The sequence below is a fragment of the Dendrobates tinctorius genome, unplaced genomic scaffold (genome assembly GCF_039654945.1).
Source record: "Dendrobates tinctorius isolate UK_male_01 unplaced genomic scaffold, ASM3965494v1 ptg000060l, whole genome shotgun sequence".
NCBI classification, from domain to species: domain Eukaryota; kingdom Metazoa; phylum Chordata; class Amphibia; order Anura; family Dendrobatidae; genus Dendrobates; species Dendrobates tinctorius.
The window spans coordinates 6,192,502-6,208,861 of record NW_027361728.1 but is presented as its reverse complement, the minus strand read 5'-3'; the positions used below and the strand labels follow the sequence as shown (position 1 = coordinate 6,208,861).

At 47.9% G+C, this 16,360-nt stretch overlaps 1 protein-coding gene across 1 annotated transcript in view; it reads left to right on the top strand.

The window, feature by feature from the left end:
- Window positions 1-16,360, top strand: part of LOC141092729 (probable cation-transporting ATPase 13A4) — a 328,264-nt gene that overhangs the window by 126,445 nt on the left and 185,459 nt on the right. Inside the window, exon 9 of the mRNA XM_073579122.1 lies at window positions 15,412-15,600. Within this exon, the coding sequence (XP_073435223.1) occupies window positions 15,412-15,600 (189 nt within the window). The remainder of the gene's footprint in view (window positions 1-15,411; window positions 15,601-16,360) is intronic.

The window sequence follows — 16,360 nt, the reverse complement described above, 5'->3', positions numbered from 1 at the left end:
CTACCCGGAAACAGCAGGCGTGCTGAAAACAGGCTGGGCAACAGGGAGTACCCATGCCAAAGACACTGCCGAGAACCAGCTGACGGTGCTGGAACCCAGATGGGTAGCAAAAGCTACAAGAGCCAATGGCACTAACGAGGAACAGCTGACGGTGCTGGACCACGGTTACTAGGCAGGAGGTACCTGTGCTAGAAAGCACTACCAAGGACCAGCAGACGGTGCTGGACCTTGGTGGCAGTTTTAGATTGTTTGTAGGCTACAACAGACTGTCAAAGTGCTCCAATTAGGCATCTGTCTCCACTCTGTTTCCAGGATTTCACGTGACCACCAACACCGCCAGTTTATGCGTACAGCAGCCGTCTGCCCAATCCACATGTGTTCCTGGGTTACTGGGGTTCTGTAATGTCAGCAGATCCCCTGATGAGTGTCTGCCACTGTCTCCTGCTCTGTCCACATTCCCACCGCTTGCAGTGGGAAGGTGGACAGCGCAGGAGACAGTGGCGGACACATATTGGGGGATCTGCTGATGGTACAGAACCCCAGTAACACAGGAACACGTGTGGAATGCGTGGACGGCAACTGTGAGCAGGAACTGGCGGTGTTGGAGGTCAGGGGAAATACTAGAGACAGAGTGGAGACAGAGGCCAAATCAGAGAATGTTTAAATCTGAAGTAGTTACAATTTGGAGGCATCAGCAATTTGCCCTCCACACAGCAGGGGATCAGCTGACGTTACAGACCCCCACTTTCACATGAACGAGTGTTTATTTCTGTGTGGACAGCACTTCCGAGCAACAACTGACGATGTTGGAGCCCAGGGATAGTCATTTTGTAGGCTGAGGCCTACTTGGAGGCAGTTTAAGATAAGACGTTGTTTGAATTTGGAGGAAGCAGCAGTTTGCCCTCCACACAGCAGGGGATCAGCTGACGTTACCGAACCCCACTTTCACATGAACGAGTGTGTTTTTCTGTGTGGACAGCACTTCCGAGCACCAACTGGCGTTGTTGGAGCCCAGGGGCAATCATGGTGCAGGCCGAGGCCTACTTGGTGGCAGTTTTTGATTGTTTGTAGGCTACAACAGACTGTCAATGTGCTCCAATTAGGCATCTGTCTCCACTCTGTTTCCAGGATTTCACGTGACCACCAACACCGCCAGTTTATGCGTACAGCAGCCGTCTGCCCAATACACACGTGTTCCTGGGTTACTGGGGTTCTGTAATGTCAGCAGATCCCCTGATGAGTGTATGCCACTGTCTCCTGCTGTGTCCACATTCCCACCTCTTGCAGTGGGAAGGTAGACAGCGCAGAAGACAGTGGCGGACACATATTGGGGGATCTGCTGACGTTACAGAACCCCAGTAACACAGGAACACATGTGGAATGCGTGGACGGCAACTGTGAGCAGGAACTGGCGGTGTTGGAGGTCAGGGGAAATACTAGAGACAGAGTGGAGACAGAGGCCAAATCAGAGAATGTTTAAATCTGAAGTAGTTACAATTTGGAGGCAGCAGCACTTTGCCCTCCACACAGCAGGGGATCAGCTGTCGTTACCGAACCCCACTTTCACATGAACAAGTGTGTTTTTCTGTGTGGACAGCACTTCCGAGCACCAACTAGCGTTTTTGGAAGCCAGGGACAATCAGGGTGCAGGCCGAGGCCTACTAGGAGCCAGGTGTAAAGCTGAGGTATTTTGACTTTGGATGGAGCAGGACACTTTGCCCTCCACACAGCAGGGGATCAGCTGACGTTACTGACCCCCACTTTCACATGAACAAGTGTGTTTTTCTGTGTGGACAGCACTTCTGAGCACCAACTAGCGTTGTTGGAAGCCAGGGACAATCAGGGTGCAGGCCGAGGCCTACTAGGAGCCAGGTGTAAAGCTGAGGTATTTTGACTTTGGAGGGAGCAGGACACTTTGCCCTCCACACAGCAGAGGATCAGCTGACGTTACTGACCCCCACTTTCACATGAACAAGTGTGTTTTTCTGTGTGGACAGCACTTCCGAGCACCAACTAGCGTTGTTGGAAGCCAGGGACAATCAGGGTGCAGGCCGAGGCCTACTAGGAGTCAGGTGTAAAGCTGAGGTATTTTGACTTTGGAGGGAGCAGGACACTTTGCCCTCCACACAGCAGGGGATCAGCTGACGTTACTGACCCCCACTTTCACATGAACAAGTGTGTTTTTCTGTGGACAGCACTTCCGAGCACCAACTAGCATTGTTGGAAGCCAGGGACAATCAGGGTGCAGGCCGAGGCCTACTAGGAGCCAGGTGTAAAGCTGAGGTATTTTGACTTTGGAGGGAGCAGGACACTTTGCCCTCCACACAGCAGGGGATCAGCTGACGTTACTGACCCCCACTTTCACATGAACAAGTGTGTTTTTCTGTGTGGACAGCACTTCCGAGCACCAACTAGCGTTGTTGGAAGCCAGGGACAGTCAGGGTGCAGGCCGAGGCCTACTAGGAGCCAGGTGTAAAACTGAGGTATTTTGACTTTGGAGGGAGCAGGACACTTTGCCCTCCACACAGCAGGGGATCAGCTGACGTTACTGACCCCCACTTTCACATGAACAAGTGTGTTTTTCTGTGTGGACAGCACTTCCGAGCACCAACTAGCATTGTTGGAAGCCAGGGACAATCAGGGTGCAGGCCGAGGCCTACTAGGAGCCAGGTGTAAATCTGAGGTTGTTTGACTGTGGAGGGAGCAGGACACTTTTCCATACACACAGCAGGGGATCAGCTGACGTTACCGAACCCCACTTACACATGAGCGAGTGTTTTGTCTGTGCGGACAGCACTTCTGAGCACCAACTGGCGGTGTCGGAGCCCAGGGAAAATAAGGTAGTAGGCCGAGGCCTACTTGGTGGCAGTTTGCGATTGTTTCTAGACTACTACTAACTGTCAACATACTCCAATTAGGCCTCTGTCTTCACTCTGTTTCGAGTATTTCCTCTGGCTTCCAACCACGCCAGTTGCTTCTCTGAAATGCCGTCTGCACAACCCACACTTGTTCCTGTGTTACTGGGGTTCTGTAACAGCAGCTTCTCCCTAGAAGTGAGTCAGGCAATGTCTCCTGCTCTGTCCACATTTCCACTACAAGTAGTGGGAATGTAGACAAAGCAGGAGACATTGCCGTGCTCACCTCTGGAGATGAGCAGATGTTACAGGACCCAGGTAACACAGGAACAAGTGTGGATTGTGCAGACGGCACTTGAGAGCAGAAACAGGCGGTGTTGTAGGCTGGAGGAAATACTCAAAACAGAGTGGAGACAGAGGGCAAATCAGAGAACATATTAAATCAGAGGTAGTCAGAAGTTGTTGGCAGCTGGAGAGTTTGCCGTACACACAGCAGGGGATCAGCTGACGTTACCGAACCCCACTTACACATGAGCGAGTGTTTTGTCTGTGTGGACAGCACTTCTGAGCACCAACTGGCGGTGTCGGAGCCCAGGGAAAATCAGGTAGTAGGCCGAGGCCTACTTGGAGCCAGGTGTAAATCTGAGGTTGTTTGACTGTGGAGGGAGCAGGACACTTTGCCATACACACAGCAGGGGATCAGCTGACGTTACCGAACCCCACTTACACATGAGCGAGTGTTTTGTCTGTGCAGACAGCACTTCTGAGCACCAACTGGCGGTGTCGGAGCCCAGGGAAAATAAGGTAGTAGGCCGAGGCCTACTTGGTGGCAGTTTGTGATTGTTTCTAGACTACTACTAACTGTCAACGTACTCCAATTAGGCCTCTGTCTTCACTCTGTTTTGAGTATTTCCTCTGGCTTCCAAGCACGCTAGTTGCTGCTCTGAAATGCCGTCTGCACAACCCACACTTGTTCCTGTGTTACTGGGGTTCTGTAACAGCAGCTTCTCATAGAATCATAGAATCATAGAATCATAGAATCGTAGAGTTGGAAGGGACCTCCTGGGCCATCTGGTCCAACCCCCTGCTCAAAGCAGGATTCGCTAAATCATCCCAGTCAGATGTCTGTCCAGCCTCTGTTTGAAGACTTCCATTGAAGGAGAACTCACCACTTCTCGTGGCAGCCTGTTCCACTCATTGATCACTCTAACTGTCAAAAAGTTTTTTCTAATATCTAATCTGTGTCTCCTCCCATTCAGTTTCATCCCATTGCTTCTAGTCTTTCCTTGTGCAAATGAGAATAAAGTTGATCCTTCTACAATGTGACAGCCCTTTAGATATTTGTAGACAGCTATTAAGTCTCCTCTCAGTCTTCTCTTTTGCAAACTAAACATTCCCAAATCCTGCAACCTTTCCTCATAAGACAGGGTTTGCAGACCGGTCACCATTCTGGTCGCTCTTTTCTGAACTTGCTCCAGTTTGTTGATGTCTTTTTTAAAATGTGGTGCCCAAAACTGGACACAATATTCCAGATGAGGTCTGACCAAAGAGGAGTAGAGGGAAATAATGACTTCACGTGATCTAGACTGTATGCTTCTGTTAATACATCCTAGAATTGTATTTGCCTTTTTTGCTGCTGCATCACACTGTTGACTCATATTCAGTCTGTGATCTATTAGTATACCCAAGTCTTTTTCACATGTGCTGTCACTTAGCCCTATTCCTCCCATTCTATATATGCTTTTTCCATTTTTATTGCCCAGATGTAGTACTTTGCATTTCTCCCTGTTAAAAACCAAGTAGTGGGAATGTAGACAAAGCAGGAGACATTGCCGTGCTCACCTCTGGAGATGAGCAGATGTTACAGGACCCAGGTAACACAGGAACAAGTGTGGATTGTGCAGACGGCACTTGAGAGCAGAAACAGGCGGTGTTGTAGGCCGGAGGAATTACTCAAAACAGAGTGGAGACAGAGGGCAAATCAGAGAACATATTAAATCAGAGGTAGTCAGAAGTTGTCGGCAGCTGGAGAGTTTGCCGTAGAAACAGCAGGGGATCAGCTGACGTTACCGAACCCCACTTACACATGAGCGAGTGTTTTGTCTGTGCGGACAGCACTTCTGAGCACCAACTGGCGGTGTCGGACCCAAGGGAAAATCAGGTAGTAGGCCGAGGCCTACTTGGAGCCAGGTGTAAATCTGAGGTTGTTTGACTGTGGAGGGAGCAGGACACTTTGCCATACACACAGCAGGGGATCAGCTGACGTTACCGAACCCCACTTACACATGAGCGAGTGTTTTGACAGCACTTCTGAGCAACAACGGGCGTTGCTGTAGCCCAGGAAATAAAGTTCAGGTCATAGAAACATGAACACAACAGGAGACCTGGATCCTGTTGCCAGCCAATTATTTATTCTGGAAGAGGACTGACAAATTCAGGTGAGATCCAGGCCTTGTTCATTTTCACAAAAGTAAGCCGGTCAACATTATCGGCGGATAGTCGCGTGCGACGGTCTGTTACCACACCACCTGCAGCACTAAAGACACGTTCCGATAATACACTGGCAGCAGGGCAAGCCAGCACCTCCAATGTATACTGGCTAAGCTCTGGCCATGTATCCAGCTTAGAGACCCAATACTTGAACGGGAAAGAGCCGTCTGGGAGAACACTAACAGGGCAAGACAAGTAGTCTGTCACCATCTGACGGAAACGTTGCCTCCTGCTGACTGGAGCCGTCTGTGGTGGTGTAGCCGTTTGTGGCGGTCCCACAAAACTTTTCCACATTTGGGCCATACTGGCCTTGCCTTGTCCTGCGGCACTGCCTCTGCTACCTCTTTGTGCAGAGCGTCCTCCACTGCCTCTACCCACATGGCTGCTATGAAAAGCACTACCAGCAACACTTGCAGGGGGAATGGAGAACATGATGGCCTGCACAAGTGTTTCTTGGTACTCCCGCATTTTTCGCTCCCGGTTCAACTGTGGTATGAGGCTTTGTAAGTTGTCCCGGTAGCGAGGATCTAGGAGGGTGTACACCCAATAATCAGCCATGTGGAGAATGTTGGCGATGCGGCGGTCATTTAACAAGCACTGCAGCATGAAATCAACCATGTGCTGCAGACTGCCAACTGGACCAGAAACGCTGTCCCCAGCTTGAAGCAGCATCTCTGCCTGCTCAGCATCACCCCACCCTCGCTGTACACACTGACTACTAGAGCCTTGTGTACCTCCCTCCTCTGGAGAGATGTGTTCCTCCTCCTCCATTGACTCCTCGTCATCCTCCTCACTAAGTGTCCCCTGCCTGGGCCTTTGTGTGGAAGCACGTTGCGCAGACTTGCCAGAAGCAGATGGCATTTCTGACTGCTCATCCTCGACCTCTTCAAAAATCTCCTCACTTAGTGCTTGTAAGGTTTTTTGAAGCAGACAGATGAGGGGGACAGTCATGCTGATTAGTGCATCATCTGCACTGGCCATCCGCGTGGAGTCATCGAAGGCACGCAAAACTTGGCAGATGTCCCTCATAGTAGCCCACTCAGTGGTGGTGAAGTGTGTCCGGAGCACAGTGCGACTTGTTTGCGCCTGATGCAGCGGGTACTCCATTACTGCTGCCTGCTGCTCACACAACCGCTCCAACATATGTAACGTTGAATTCCACCTGGTGGGGAGGTCACATATGATGCGATGTTCTGGCAGGCGGAATCGGCGTTGCAGAGATGCAATGCGCGATCTTGCCATGCTGGAACGCCGCAAGTGAGCACACGCTAGGCGAACCTTGTGCAGCAGTGCATCAAGATCCGGATAGTCCCTCAGAAAGCTCTGCACGACCAAATTGAGCACGTGTGCCAGACATGGTATGTGAGTGAGGTTGCCTAGGCCCAGAGCTGCCACTAGATTTCGGCCATTGTCACTCACTACCAAACCTGGCTGGAGATCTGCTGGCACAAACCACACATCACTCTCCTGCTTGATGGCATTCCAGAGCTCCTGTGCTGTGTGGCTCCGATTCCCAATAGAAATTAATTTAAGGACGGCCTGTTGACGTTTGGACACACTTGTGCTCATATCTGGCCTAACAGGCTCACGCAGTGCTGATTCCGAGGAACTAGAGTCGGAGGAGGACTCAGTATGTACAGACTGCATTCCTGCAATCCTTGGAGTTGGCAGAATACGTACAGCGCCACTCTCCAGATCTGTACCCGGCTCCACAACATTGACCCAATGGGCAGTGAGGGAAAGGTATCATCCCTGTCCATGGCTACTGGTCCACTCATCGGTGGTCAGGTGGACCTTGCTACTGACGGCATTTAGTAGTGCATTTTTAATTTTTCCCTCCACATGCTTTTGCAGGGCAGGGACGGCTTGCCTGCTGAATTAAAAGCGGCTGGGCACATTGTATTGTGGAACTGCCAATGACTTAAAGTTCCGGAAGGTGTCAGTCTCCACCAGCCTGAATGACAGCATCTCAAGGGCCAGTAGTTTGGCAATGCCGGCATTCAGAGCCAGTGCTCGGGGATGGTTTGCTGAGTATGGCCGCTTTTTCTCCCATGCCTGTGCTACCGATTGCTGGTGAGTGGCCTGGGAGTGTGATGATGACTGTGAACGTGGTTCAGTGGGTGGAATTTCACAGGTCTCTGGACAACAGTGGCAGTGGTTCTTCCATGGCGTTCCAGTGAGGAAGCCGAACCAGCTGTGTGTGAGCTGGAGGAAGAGGCCACAACACGAGCTGAAGAGGTGGTAGGTGCTGCTGAAGGTTGGCCTACATCTTCAGTGTGTCTGTGTAACTCCACCTCGTGCTTGGTACGCACATGTTTCCACATATTTGTGGTATTGAGGTTGTTCACATTTTTCCCTCGTTTTACTTTCTGATGACACAGCTTGCATTTGACAAAGCAAATGTCATCTGCAACTGTGTCAAAAAAAGACCACGCACTGCAAGTCCTGGGAGCGCCCGTTTTGTGTTTTGGAAGAGGATTGCTCCTCACGGGTGCCAAAGTGGAGGCTACAGGCAACCAAGTCTGCCCCCGCCCTCTCCCTCCTCTTTTGGTCGTTCGGGGAATCTCTTCCTCAGAGCTGCTCCCACCACCTTCCTGTGGCTGACGCCATGATGGGTCAAGGACCTCTTCAAGCACTGGCTGGTCCTGGGTTGTCTCGCCAGCACCGTACGCACCAGAAATTGGCAACTGAGTCTCATCATCATCAGATGAGCACTGAGGTGTGCTGACAATAGGCACTGGCCCACCCGCCTCTTCAGATTCAGAGGGACAAAGCAGTTGCGCATCACTGCATACTCCCTCTTCTTCACGCTCTAGAATGCTGCTTGGCTGGCCACCTCTTTCCAAGCCAACAGATTCTGAGAACAGAAGTAAAGATTGAGATGGCTCCTGTCCAGGGCTCTCAGACTGCCTGGGCAATTTGGCAGGTGGTGAAGAGACAGATGGCTGCTCTTCAGTGCTCTGGCCTTGGGAGGATGCGGAAGTCATTGAAGTGGATGCGTTAGCTGCCATCCATCCAACAACGGCTTCAATTTGTTCGTCACGCAGCAGTGGGGTATGGCGAGGTCCTACAAAGCTGCGCATGAAGGACTGTTGCCTGGTAAAAGTGGGGGATGCCGGGTCACTGGTGGCCGCAGCAGACACCGAATCCCCACGTCCTCTCCCTGCTGAATCCCCCCGTCCTCTCCCTGCTGAAACTCCACGGCCACGACCACGTGCCTTACTCCCTGCCTTCTTCATCTTGGTAGACTGATAGATAGGCAGAAAAGTAAAAAAGGGGTGGCTTAGTGTTCTTATTCCTGAACACCTGCTAACCAGTATAAGAAACACTAATTTGGCTAAGGCTGGTTTCACATCAGCGCTTTTTAAGAGCACGCACGGCCGGGGGTAGCTCCGCCCCCGAGCCGGCTCTCTGCCCGGCGTGCCCGCCCCTTGCTTGTAGCGCCGCCTACTAGCGGACAGCGGCGCCTGCGATCGGCGCACCCTATCTTTAGCATAGGGTGCGCAGATCGTGCGCAGGCCGTGCGCTAGTTGCGCTTTGACCTGCGCTGCGCACTTTTGACGGTGCGCCGTGCGCGCCAAAATCCGAAAAGTTTGATTTTGGCGCGCACGGCGCACCGTCAAAAGTGCGCAGCGCAGGTCAAAGTGCAACTAGCGCACGGCCTGCGCACGATCTGCACACCCTATGCTAAAGATAGGGTGCGCCGATCGCAGGCGCCGCTGTCCGCTAGTAGGCGGCGCTACAAGCAAGGGGTGGGCACGCCAGGCAGAGAGCCGGCTCGGGGGCGGAGCTACCCCCGGCCGTGCGTGCGCTTAAAAAGCGCTAATGTGAAACCGGCCTAAGAGTGTGTGTACTACACTTTAATATGATCTAATGTGGCCTAGACAACTGTAAAGTGGAGTTTTGGTGAACTTTATTTCCTTTTTTTTGGGGGGGGGGGGAAGAAAAGGATGTGACCAAAGTTTGAAAGCTATAGTATCACAAACTTTTTGGAGCGATTACAATGCAGGAAGCTAACCTACAATGCAATTGATGAGGCTCCAAAAAATAAGGTGATACTAGTCTGGCTGGCCCTGAAGGGCACAAGCCAGCAAAAAGGCTCCTCTATCTAATCCTATATAGTGTTTGCAACCAACCAATGACAATGGATGCGGTTGGAAGCACACTAATATAGGAGCAAAAATCTGGCTAAATTAGCTGCCAAAAAAGGACTATGTATGAGGCAGTGACGCACGCTGAGCGGACTACAGCTAGCGGTGGCTGTAGAACACACTGCAACGTGAGCTGCACTCACACACAGAGAGACCTATCAGACAGCCAAAAACAGTGCAGAGAAATGGGCTATAGCACTGAAAGGCTGCTGAAAGGCTCCGCTGTCCACTCCTTTAGTGTTTGCAACCAACGTATATGGATACGTATGGAAGCACACTATACAGGAGAAAAAAAAAAGCAGCAATAAAAGAAAAATGTGTATGAGGCAGAGACACACGCTGGGCGGCCTACAAGCAGACATGCCTGCAGGACACACTACACAGCGTGGGTCTGCACTCACACAGCCCTTGCAGACAGCTATTAAAACAGCGCTGCTGGGCTACAAAAATGCTACAGTTGTGGATTATGTAGCCTGGGTAGAGCAATAGATATTTTGGATGATCGCTATTTCTAACTGTCCCTCACAGTCTTCAACAGCAGCCTGTCCCTAACTGAATTCACAGCAGAGTGACCAGAAATGGCGGCTGCAGCGGTTTTTATAGTGCATCATGACATCATTTCAGCAGCCAATCACAGCCATGCCAGTAGTTAACATGCCTACATGCCTAACAGGATGTGCCCACACTTCTGAGGATCCCCATCGGCTGAATTAAATCGAGCGGGCTCCTAGCATTATGGGAACTTCCGATTCCGGTATTCGATATGAAAAAAGTATCGGAACTAAGTATCGGAATTCCGATACAGCTAATATCGGCCGATACCCGATACTTGCGGTATCGGAATGCTCAACACTATTTGCTATAGATTTTGTAATCTGCGTTCAGCAATGTTATAGGTCTCCAATTCTCTAAACACTTTCTCTCACCTTTCTTATGCACAAGCACAACCACCCCCTCTTTCATTGATTCACACAACTTACCACTCTCCCACATATACTTACATATCTCAGTCAAATCAGCACCCAGAAAATCCCACGCTTTCACATAGAATTCTACCGGCAATCCATCTTTACCTGGAGTCTTATTCTTTTTAGCACTCTTCATCACATTTTCTACTTCTTCCATAATTACGTCCTCATTCAAAATATCACATTCTCCACTATCCAACTTGTTCTCTAACCCATTCAGAACTTCTGAAACAAGACCAGAATCAATCCATTTTTTATCATATAACTTGCTATAGAACCTATTCACCTCCTTTATCACATTGTCACCTGACACACACAAACCATTCCTATCCAGGATTTTATCCATATCAGCCTTTCTCCCATTCATTTTCTTAAAAAAGAACCTTGTGCACTTTTCATCTTTCTCAAGATGTTCTATTTTGGTGCGATAGATGATTTCTTTCCCTTTTTCATCCATAACACTCTATAATTCACTCCTTGTTTCAGCCAGCAGATCAGACACATCCATGCCACTTTCTCCACACTTCCTTAACCAGTCTAAGCGCCTGTTTAAATCATTAAATCTACTCCGATAAATAGCAGCTTTTTTATAGCCACACTTTTTGAAGAATTTTTTGCAACACACCTTAACCCAGTCCCACCATTCCAGTACACACGCAAAATCCCTCTTACATACTCTCCACTCTTTATACTTTATTTTTAATTCATTCATCACATCCTCATCTTCTAACAATCTTACATTCAGCTTCCAAACCCCATCCCATACACACAGTCATCAATTGCACTAAACACACCTCTCAAACACTCATGATCAGAAAAAGGTACAGCATTTTGTTCAAAATTCATACACAACATATTTTTGGAAAACAACATTTTATCTATCCTGGATGCAATACCACCCCTATCAGCATGGTACGTTGGCGGTGGTGGGATGCCAAATTTCAGAGCAGCAGCATCTAGAAGGGAAAAATCAGAAATAACATTGGATAACTTTTTACCAGTTATGTCACAATTCCCTTCTGTGGTGCAATTAAAGTCTCCAACTAAAACTGTAGGCATTTTGCCCGGAAGAAACAAACTTAATTTTTCCAAAAGAGCCAGACGCTCCTTTTTCCTGTCGTGTCCTGATGGACAGTACACATTAATAATTCTAGCCCGCCACCCCCTTTAGCTAACATGTGCAATTATGCATCTACCCACCTCTACCACCGTGTAGCTATCTAAACTAATCTCCCTGTTACCCATTAATATCCCTACACCATCATTCCTATTAACACATGAGCCAGACCATACATGCTGTCCGTTCGGCCAGTCCTTATCGCTTGGAGCGTCCACAATCCCACATTCCTGAAGACAAAAGATGTGAGCATTCATCTGTTTAATATAATCTAGAACGATTGCCCTCCTGAATATGGATCTAATTTGCCTGACATTCAGGGACGCAATGCCCCAACCAGCTTGGGGAGCCATAACATGACTGTGTTATTTACATGACGACAAACACGCCACTTCCTCTTCAGCTGTTTTCGTCTTCCATCTGGAACTGCAACTCCTTGAATCTGTTTACGTCTGCGGGAATGCCTAAAAAAGCATTGGTGTCAGGAGAGAAGACATTCTGAGGGTAACTACGTTCACTCACCGGACTTAAACCAACTTCACCGGGGTCTGCCCAATCCGTTATGGGCTTCTTACAGGAATTTCCAGGCTCCTCATCCTCAGAGGACCTCGCAAGAGTGAAGTCACCTTGATCTCCACAACTGGCCAACTCCTCCTCAGTAGCAAACCAAGATACACTGGGGGTATTGCCAAGAGTACTCTCCAACTCCCCCTCCCCACAGACATCAGACTGAAGAGGGAGCTCACATTCAACATCAGTAGCTTCCAAAACTGCCACCTCTGGGCTGGGAGACTCCGTTTGGGGCAGGGCCTCCTCATGTGCCTCCATGATTTCAGGTTCCTCAATAAGTTCTGAGTCTGAAACCTGTGGAATGTCAACAACAGCAGCAGGGGGTGCAGCTGCCCCACCTGAGACCTCAGCGTAAGACCTAGGACTGATCCTGGCCTTACAGTCCCAATACATATGGCCAGAAGCATTGCAATTCCTGCAAGTTGGCATCTCCTTGCAACTATCCTGGGTATGCCCGAAATTTTTACACCTCCTGCAATACATCGGTGCATCTGGAAAGCTGTCTGTGGATGGATACCATGTTTTGGCATAGGTGGTTTCCTTCATTGGAGACTGCCCTTCCCATGGTTGTTCCTTCCCGGGGAAAGACCTGGCTAGTCATTGCTTGCATTGAGAAACGTGATGGTGTCTCCGCGGCTTGTGTTTTGCATATTTTTACATATTTCCCATAAGGGATGGGGGCTTTGCTCTAGAATCACTGCGTTGAGAAACATGTGATGGTGTCTCCACATTGTGGGATGTTGATCTCCATGAGTTCATTCATCCTTATTTTTCACAGTATTTTACTAGGCATTGCTCCTACTAGCCAGTTTCCTATTCCACACTGATGAGGGGCAATACCCCAAAACAGCTGTCTGTGGATGGATACCATGTTTTGGCATAGGTGGTTTCCTTCATTGGAGACTGCCCTTCCCGTGGTTGTTCCTTCCCGGGGAAAGACCTGGCTAGTCATTGCTTGCGTTGAGAAACATGTGATGGTGTCTCCGCGGCTTGTGTTTTGCATATTTTTACATATTTCCCATAAGGGATGGGGGCTTTGCTCTAGAATCACTGCATTGAGAAACATGTGATGGTGTCTCCCCAGTGTTGGATGTTGATCTCCATGAGTTCATTCATCCTTATATTATAAAACCTTAGGCTGGTTTCACATTTGCGTTTTTTAGCGCTGGAAAAAAACGCATATGTGCGCATGCGTTTTTTCCCCTATATTTAACATGGGTGCGCATACCTGCGCGCTTGTAAGCGCATGTATGCGATTTTCATGCTCTGCGTTTTTTTGGGGTGTGCGTTTGTATTTTCCAGACGCAGCATGTTGCATTTTTTGGCCCTGCAAAAAAGCGCATGCGCACATATGCGCACGTTTTGCGCTAAAAATGGCCATTATAGCCTATGGATGCGCATATGTGCGCACTGGCATGCTCATGTATGCGTTTTTTTGCATATGCGTTTTTTTTTTAACCATGGAATTTAGGGGTTTGGGTTAGAGTTAGGGTTAGTTAAGGGGGTTTAGGGTTAGGGTTAGGGTCAGGGTTAGGGTTGGGGTTTGGGTCAGGGTTAGGGTTAAGTATGGTTTGGTTAAGGGTTAGGGTCAGGGTTAGGGTCAGGATTAGGGTTAAGTATGGTTTTGTTAAGGGTTAGGGTCAGGGTTAGGGTTAGGGTTAGGGTTAGGGTCAGGGTTAGGGTTAGGGTCAGGGTTAGGGTTAGGGTCAGGGTTAGGGTTAAGTATGGTTTTGTTAAGGATTAGGGTCAGGGTTAGGGTCAGGATTAGGGTTAAGTATGGTTTGGTTAAGAGTTAGGGTCAGGGTTAGGGTTAGGGTTAGGGTCAGGGTTAGGGTTAGGGTTAGGGTCAGGGTTAGGGTTAGGGTCAGGGTTAGGGTTAAGTATGGTTTTGTTAAGGATTAGGGTCAGGGTTAGGGTCAGGATTAGGGTTAAGTATGGTTTGGTTAAGAGTTAGGGTCAGGGTTAGGGTTAGGGTTAGGGTTAGGGTCAGGGTTAGGGTTTGGGTCAGGGTTAGGGTTAAGTATGGTTTTGTTAAGGATTAGGGTCAGGGTTAGGGTCAGGATTAGGGTTAAGTATGGTTTGGTTAAGAGTTAGGGTCAGGGTTAGGGTTAGGGTTAGGGTTAGGGTCAGGGTTAGGGTTAGGGTTAGGGTCAGGGTTAGGGTTAGGGTCAGGGTTAGGGTTAGGGTCAGGGTTAGGGTTAGGGTTAGGGTTAGGGTCAGGGTTAGGGTTAAGTATGGTTTTGTTAAGGGTTAGGGTCAGGGTTAGGGTTAGGGTTAGGGTCAGGGTTAGGGTTAGGGTTAGGGTTAGGGTCAGGGTTAGGGTTAGGGTTAGGGTCAGGGTTAGGGTTAGGGTCAGGGTTAGGGTTAGGGTTAGTTAGGGTTTAGGGTTTGGGTTAGGGTTAAGTATGATTTGGTTAAGGGTTAGGGTCAGGGTTAGGGTTAGGGTCAGGGTTAGGGTTAGGGTTAGGGTCAGGGTTAGGGTTAGTAAAGTCATGGTTTGGGTAGTGTGAGGGGCCACCTAAAAATGTTGGAAAAAAACGCAAACGCGGTAAAAACGCACTAAAAACGCATACAAACGCATAAAAACGCTGCGTTTTTTTCATGCATGCTCATAAAAATGCTTGAAAAAAACGCAGCAGTTGTATGCTTTTGTATGCGTTTTTTCAATGCGTTTTTTTGCGGGAAAAACGCGCTGCAAAAAAAAGCAAGTGTGAAACTAGCCTTACAGACCAGGAGATTAGAGCTATCTTTCAGAGATGAAAAAATAACATGTTTTATTCCATTAGATTTAGAAATGTTTGTCAAACATTTCATACACTTAAAATTGTCTCTAAGTTATTGTTCTAAACCTTCCAAAATTAACAGTCCCCACCATCAGTAGCTTTCAGAGCATGTCTCATAATCACAGATCTCACTGAGCTATGTGCTTGTTCAAATGCTCTGTTATTTCTATATCAAATACGATGATAACATTATAGACCCAAAAAAAGCCACTGATGGCTGAACAGCAGAATTTGTGCTGAGCCTAATTTTTCAGGCACAGACAAAAGCCGTATAACTGACTGCCTGCTCTCCTGACCTGAGCTTGACAGCTGCATAGAAATATATTATGCTGTCATGTTCAGGTCAGGAATGGTGCTGGTCAGTCCATACACTTTGATGTGATCATGGCATGAGTTTTTAATTATGTGAATTATGATGTAATTATAAGATATTTCATTTAAGATTTTGATAAATTCAGTCTCATGTTTATGATTTAGGCTTCCGCATCAGAAATTGTCCTCTGGGCTTTCTTTATCATTACTGTCAGCGTTCCCCCTGCTCTACCAGCAGCTGTCCAAGTCTGTATACTGTATTCCCAAACTAGGCTTAAGAGGAATGGCATATTTTGTCTAAGCGCACAGAGGATTAATATGTGCGGACAACTAAATATTATTTGTTTTGATAAGGTAAATTATCATTATTTGTTTTGTTGTCTAATTATTTTATGATCAAAAATATAATGGCCCCTATTCATCAATGCTTTTATGCCAGAACTCTAGCATAAAAAACTATGAAAAATCATAAAATGTTTGCTCAACCCAAGGCTGTTTTAAACTTTTTCAACTTTTTCACACTGTTTTTGTCTGGCACTGATAAAGTGGGCAGAGATGGGGTGACACCACTTGTCACATTTATGAGTGGTAGCGTTCCTTATGCCAGAAATCTTAGTCCACTCTTTAACTGGAGTCAAATTTTTGGTGAGGCGCACACATGCCACATTGTGCCAGCTTGATTCATTAAGGACCTCTTATTTTATTAAGTGCCTCGCACTCCACACTTGAACTCTCATCAAAACAAAATTGAAAACTTCAAGTTTTGATGAACTGCGGCCATTGTGTGCGATAGCTGAAATTCCTACCTCCTTATACTGTATAATGTATGTTTATTGACCAGTTTATTGAATAATGGTTATTTTGCAAACACAATTTGTATACCTAAAGAGTTAAATTGTACTGATTTTAAAAAAAGTCTGATTTGTTTGATTTGACTTAGACATATGTTAGAAAATTAAGTGCAATTTTCTAAATAATGACCAGATATGATGTTATACATGTTGGTTACAGGGTTCCTCGTGGTGTTTATTTAATGTGCTCTTTAAAATAAAGTAACAAGCTAGGAGCTAGGCCTCTACAGCTAGTCATACAAATTCTACATAAGCTGTCTTAA